The sequence below is a fragment of the Quercus suber genome, unplaced genomic scaffold, assembly GCF_002906115.3.
Source record: "Quercus suber isolate HL8 unplaced genomic scaffold, Cork oak 2.0 scaffold_191, whole genome shotgun sequence".
NCBI lineage: Eukaryota > Viridiplantae > Streptophyta > Magnoliopsida > Fagales > Fagaceae > Quercus > Quercus suber.
The window spans coordinates 296876-303271 of NW_027069649.1; the positions used below are offsets into that span (position 1 = coordinate 296876).

A 6396-nucleotide genomic window follows, 5' to 3' on the forward strand; every position below is an offset into this window, starting at 1 on the left:
ACACAAAAAACTATACTTTAAGTTTTCTCTTATTGAAAAAAAATGATAATAAAAAAAATCTTGGTACGTGTGTTTGGAGCTTAAATTCAATTTTTTTTTGGACACTTTTATATGTTGATCTTAAAATCTCGCTTTTTATACATATACAAATATAAATTATATAATTCTATTCTTACCTACTTATCCCAAACCCAACCAACTCTAAAAATGTTTTTTAAAGAAAAAAATTTTTAATTCCGGACAACAAGTCTAAACAAGTCTTTAACCACTAAAGATTTTGTTAAAAACATTATATTTGAATGAGGATGGCCCCTTGCAATTTGAATATGGTGAAGTTGACTCCAACTAATACGTCAGTCTTTTTATTTTATTTGTTTTTACTCTTTGGGTTACCTTGAGAAGATGCTACTAAGAACAGGTCCAACTGAGAAGCCAAACCAAAGAGGCAATACAATTCATGCAGCTTCTCTTTAAAATTTTAAAAAAGGAGTGCGTGCACTAGGGGTCTTGACTCTTGTGTAAATAGCTTGACTTGGAATACACAAATTCGACAATTGACAGGGATTAATCAATCGTATAGAGTATAAATGTTGTGTTTATCATTAGAGGTTAACAAGAATCCTAGCTTTAAAAAAAACATTAAAAAAAAAAAGCTTTTAAATAGAAAAAGGAATCAAGGACTAATCTAAAAGCTTGGAGCACAGAAGCCACAAAATCAATGGTTAAATTGCAAGACAAATTTTTAGCACAGCTAACACCAACATGGGCCATGGTGATTGAAGCAACATCAGTTTCATCTGGGTTTTTAACTGACGCCACTTTTATTATGCACAAATCACAACAGCCAACAATTGTTAAAAATATTGTGTCATTAAACTTACTGTTCTATAATTATCTCATCTCTATATTGCTGGAGCCAAGTTTCTTGGGAACTCCAGTAAGACGCATTTCATTCCTTACTCGCTCCACATCATCCCATCTCTCAGCTTCAGCATAAATGTTTGACAACAAAACATAATCGCCATCACTAAGAACTTCCAACTTGGCAAGCTGTTGGAATGATTCCTCAGCCAATTCTGCATTCCCATGAACCCTACAAGCACCCAACAAAGTTCTCCACAACACAGCAGTTGGAGGCAAAGGCATAGTTTTGATCACCTGGAAAGCATCATATAACAATCCCCATCTGCTAAGAAGATCAACCATGCATCCATAATGCTTTATATCAGGCATGACATTGTATTCCTTGATCATGCGATTAAAATACTCTCGTCCTTTTTCCACCAAACCCTTATGGCTACAAGCAATCAGAACACCAATGAATGTTATCTGGTTAGGCATGACCTCATCAAGCTTTAATTCCATGGCTGCAAACAATTCCAAAGCTTCCTCACAGTAACCATGGATGGCCAAGCCCATAATCATTGCATTCCAACAGCTGACTGGTTTCATTTTAAGCTCATTAAATACCTCCCAAGCCAAACTCAAATTCCCACATTTAGCATACATATCTACAAGGGCATTACCCAAATACCCTTCAACCTTGTATTTCTTCTCTTTCAAGGATTCATGAATCTTCCTACCTATCTCCAATGCACCAGTTTCAGCGCAAGCACCCAAAACAGATATAAATGTTACTTCCGTTGCATCCACCTTAGCAATTTGCATTTCACCAAAAAGTGCCAATACTCCAGCATAATCCTTAACCTGTACATAGCCAGCAATCATTGTATTCCAAGAGACTGCATCCCTTTCTAACATCTCTTGAAACACCCTTCTGGCTGCTTCAATATCACGCAACCTAACATGCCGTGCTATTAAGGTATTCCACGAAACCACATTCTTCTGAGGAATCAACTCGAGAAGGTAATCAGCTGTTTCAAAGTCATTAGTCTGATCATAGGCCATTATCATGATATTCCACGACGAAACACTTCTCTCAGTCATTTCATCAAACACTTGGCGAGCAAGATGGGGAAACCCACATTGGGCATACATAAACACCAACGAATTCTGAATATAAACATCACAATCAAACCCCAACTTCACAACTCGGCCATGAACTTCAGCTCCCTTACGAACAACAACAAATGCATCACATCCCACGCACTTTAAAACTCTACCACACGCCTTGAGCACAAAATTGTAACTAAAATGATCAGACCCAACATTCATGTGTATCATATGATTGTAAATATAAATACCTTTAATGGGAAAAATGCTATTAACGTAAGCTCTAATCATAGTGTTACAAATGAAAGCATTTTCCTTGGTACTTTCGTCGAACAGGTCTTGTGCATGGGCGAGGCTTCCTAATGGGGACAAAGCGGAGAATGCTATGAGCTTCGAGAGTATATAAGGGTGGGTGTAGAGGCCAGCCTTGGTGACAACAGCTTGGACTTGTTTCAGTTCTTTCATGGAAGAGATTTTTTGAAGCCTTGGGATTATGCATGAGAATGAGGTTCTCAGCATCTTCCATTTCCTTTTAGAGTTTCAGCTGATGATTATGAAATTTTGGTTCTAACAAGGTTTTAGAAGCAAAACTTTTTGAAGTAGTTTCTAACAGCGACATTTGAGATTCTTAAAGCGAAAATTGGCGCCTCAAGAAAATTAATTTGGTAGCGAACGGCAAGTGATATGCCCATCACATTTTCATAACAGTTTCACAATAAATTATAGGTGTTAAGTTGTTAGAGCGTGTTATAATAGGCATTGTAATGTAATAGTTATTCCTATGATTTAGTTATTTTTTAGTTTGATTATGTTTTTATTATAATGAATAGTTATTCCTTATGAATAGCTATTCTTCAAAATGAAGAATAATTATTCATCTTTAAAAAGTGATATTAGTTATTCCTTAGTAAGTGCAATAATTTTTATACTTAATATATTTTCAAATAAACAAACTTTCCATATACATCTAACAATTATAAAAATAAAAATAAAAAATCATAAAAAATAGCATATATCTCTCTTAAATTTAAAAATAACAATTTTTAAGAATATATAATTGTATGAGTAAGATATTTCCTAAAATAAATGTTAAGTTTCATTCTAATGTTATAAGTTACAACCAAACCAATGAATATGTTTAGTTATTATATTACAACACACTTTATTAGTAATAAATATTACAATTCCTGTCGTAATCCTCATTCAGTGTACCAAACATACCCTTACTAGTTCTAATTTGAATTTACAACTTACTTTTTTGTCCATTCATAACAACCAATAATAACATGTCATTTAAAATTTTTTGTAAAAATATTATAGACATAAAAGTATTATTAATAAATACCTCAAAAGGAGTTACCAAACATAGGTTTTGTTTTTTGTTTTTTATTTTTTGTGATACCAAACATAAGTGTTACTCCCATTTATAAATAAAAATTAAAAAAAAAAAAAGTGTTACTTCAAGAAACTACTGCGTACAAAAGTAACAAAACCATAATTTTAGTTGGGTCAAGTTCTGTTATGTACATAGAAATGATGATAAACCTGTCCACTTGTTAGTAAAACATGCTTTAGGTATTAATGATTTTTCTACTTGGATTGAAGAAATCCTTTGTTTCTTAGAACAAGTTCTTTTCCTAGATGTAATTTATATTCTTCTTCTGTTCCAATTTGTTTGTCCTGTTTGAAAAGTCAAATTTTTTAAGGGAACATCATTTATTGTCATGTCTGTCTTATAAAAATTTATAAGTTTACAAAACTACCCTTAAATAAATTTATCATCTTTTTTATAAAAGAGTTATTCTTAATGAGTCAACTAAAAAGGTGTCCCAATTAGATAGATTTTTTAAAATATTTGTTAGTTTTCTTTTCAAATAGTTTTGAAAATAAAGTAGGAGTATAATAGGAACATTAGTAAATTAATGACTCTTATTTGTAAAAACATGACAATATTTTGGGACATCCCAAAATGAAATAGATGAAAAATAAACTAGGACGGAGGGAGTATTTTGTGGTTCAAAAATATTAAAGTTGTTGTAATTTTATTTCAAAATTTTTTATAAATTAATATGATAATAAATGTGATTAGTGTCATTTCAATAATCAATATACAAAAAAATAAAAACCAATAAGAATCAATATTGCTTCCTTAATTAAAATCACCATAATCTATCTATTAATCTAATCACAAACCACAAATTTCGTTTCTCCCCACCTCAAATTGGTTGGGCTGATGGGCTACTCTGCTACTCCCCCTTAACATTTTAGTACATTACCCACTCTAGTCCGACCAGTAGAAAAGCTTTTGTCGGATTTGTTACCCGATCAAGTGGTATAACATCTCCATCCAATCTGCATTTGTTTTTTTTTTTTTTTTTTTTTTTTTTAGTATAACATCTCCATCCAATCTGCATTTGTTTTTTTTTTTTTTTTTTTTTATCTAATATAAAATTCTACTCTCACTTAATTTATACTTAATATGTATTTTGGTGTTATGAGTATGAATCAAATTCATAATAATATTAATCATGTGCTTCTTCTTTTTTAAGCGAGTTAAATATATTGAATTTATGTCAACCCATACCTGCTTAATATTAAACAGGTAAAATGGGTCATGTCATATCATCCTATTTCATTAAAATGTTGTGTTATGGTTGAAGACTCATGACACAATTATTAAATTGGTTGGATTTGGGTTGAGCCATTTAACCCAATATCCCTACCTTGACATGACAAGGCATGCTAAACCGAATTGACACCCCTTGCATTTTAGTATTTTGATGAAGTATTTTTTTTGTTGAAAAAAATATTTTATAATTATATTGTATTATTGTTATTATTATTATGGTTGTCCATTGACTTTCTTATTTCAATGGTTGTCCATTGACTTTCTTGTTTCAGGTATAGTATTTATCCATTACCCAGAATCATGGTAAGCTTTTTATAAATAAAAACTAAAAATAAAATTGTTATTGACATACAAAATTTAGTTTTGATATTTTCAGGGTTAATTTTTAATTAGGAAGCTGAATATGAATTTGATTTGAGAGATTGACCTTATGGCAAAGTTATTCGAAGGGTTCAAAATAAAAAATGTTTTGGTGTTTGTTGGGGCTTTGGAATTATTTCAGTTAAGGAATTCATGATTGCAAAACAAAATTGAAAGCTCACTAGTCAGAGCATTTTGTGGGTCACTTCGTGATTTAGTCAAGTTGCGAGTTACTCGTGAAATATACTGACATAACAGGCTTTTGAGTTTCTAATATGTGCTCCTCATGTGACCTTCATGGGTGCTGTAGACGCGAGCTAGTCGCAAGCTGGTCGCGAATTCCATTGTCTTGTATAATCTTCACCACTTTATGACTAAACCCATGAAAAATAAATCCAACAAATACAAGAAAATAACTTCATGAAATTACAACAAATTTTGTCATGGAATACTGGCAACAAAAATATTATGAAAAATCATAACTTAACAAATACCTTGACAAAGATACTCAACTCTCCATTCAAGAGATGATAGACTCTCAATAGAAACAACTAGGGACAACTCTACATTGATGCCAAGGTGGTCCTGTGACCACCCTAGCCAGGAAAAGAAAGTATTTATTATATATAAAATTTAAAGATTTTATGATTTTTTTATCTTTAAAAAATATTTGTGACCACCCTAAATTTTTTTAGGCCCAACGTAAATAAACTTTGGACAAAGTTTGACAACAAACTTGATTGTAAATTAAGGCTACAACTCCACTTAATTTTTTTTTTTTTTAATTTGATGTGAATTTTGATAAATCCATCATTAGATTACATTTTCTTCGTATATCCTTCATGCTTAGAAAATATCAATAAAATCAAAGACAAATAGCTATGTCATCATGCAAATGTTTAAATTTGGAGTTTTTGTAGCCTAAAATTATAAATAAAAAATAAGTTTATGGATCAAACAATAAATAACATCCAATTTTCATGAAATTTAACATGTGTTTTAAAAACATAAAGAAAATGGAATTCAACTATTAGATTTTCAAAATATGTAATTATGTTAATTTGTATAGTGAGAGTTATAGCATTAAGCTATAACTAAATTTGTAGCCAAACTTTATCCTTAAATTGTGATTCCCTTAATAATATATAGGCCTTTACAAATAAAAATGAAAAGCCCAAGAAAAAATTTATTGAACTAAAATTTTAAAAGAAATGTAGCCTGTAGCATTGATAATGAGACTATCATGCAACAATTTCAAAATAAGAAAACTCGTAGAAGGAAATTGTAAGATGTTAAGTATTTGCATTTTTTTTTTTTAGTATATGAAATTCTATTTTATTAGATTTTGAATAATTTTATAATGACCCCTCTGAAAAAAATTCCTAGAACTGCCACTAGGAACAAATTAAACTTACTAATTCAACTCCTAAAGAACAAGACAACTATGGAGGTTA

The 6396-nt window shown here is 30.8% G+C and overlaps 1 protein-coding gene across 1 annotated transcript; it reads right to left on the reverse strand.

Moving 5' to 3' along the window:
* Positions 1-703: 703 nt before the first annotated feature.
* Positions 704-2585, reverse strand: LOC112031703 (pentatricopeptide repeat-containing protein At5g15300-like). Its single transcript, XM_024064412.2, has one exon. It carries the CDS (start codon positions 2470-2472, stop codon positions 892-894), a length of 1581 nt encoding a protein of 526 aa, XP_023920180.1. The 5' UTR covers positions 2473-2585; the 3' UTR covers positions 704-891.
* Between the last annotated feature and the right edge of the window lie 3811 nt (positions 2586-6396).

Bases quoted from the DNA above. Each gene is read 5' to 3' on its own strand.
- LOC112031703 (XM_024064412.2), bottom strand. From the start codon at position 2,472: ATGCTGAGAACCTCATTCTCATGCATAATCCCAAGGCTTCAAAAAATC.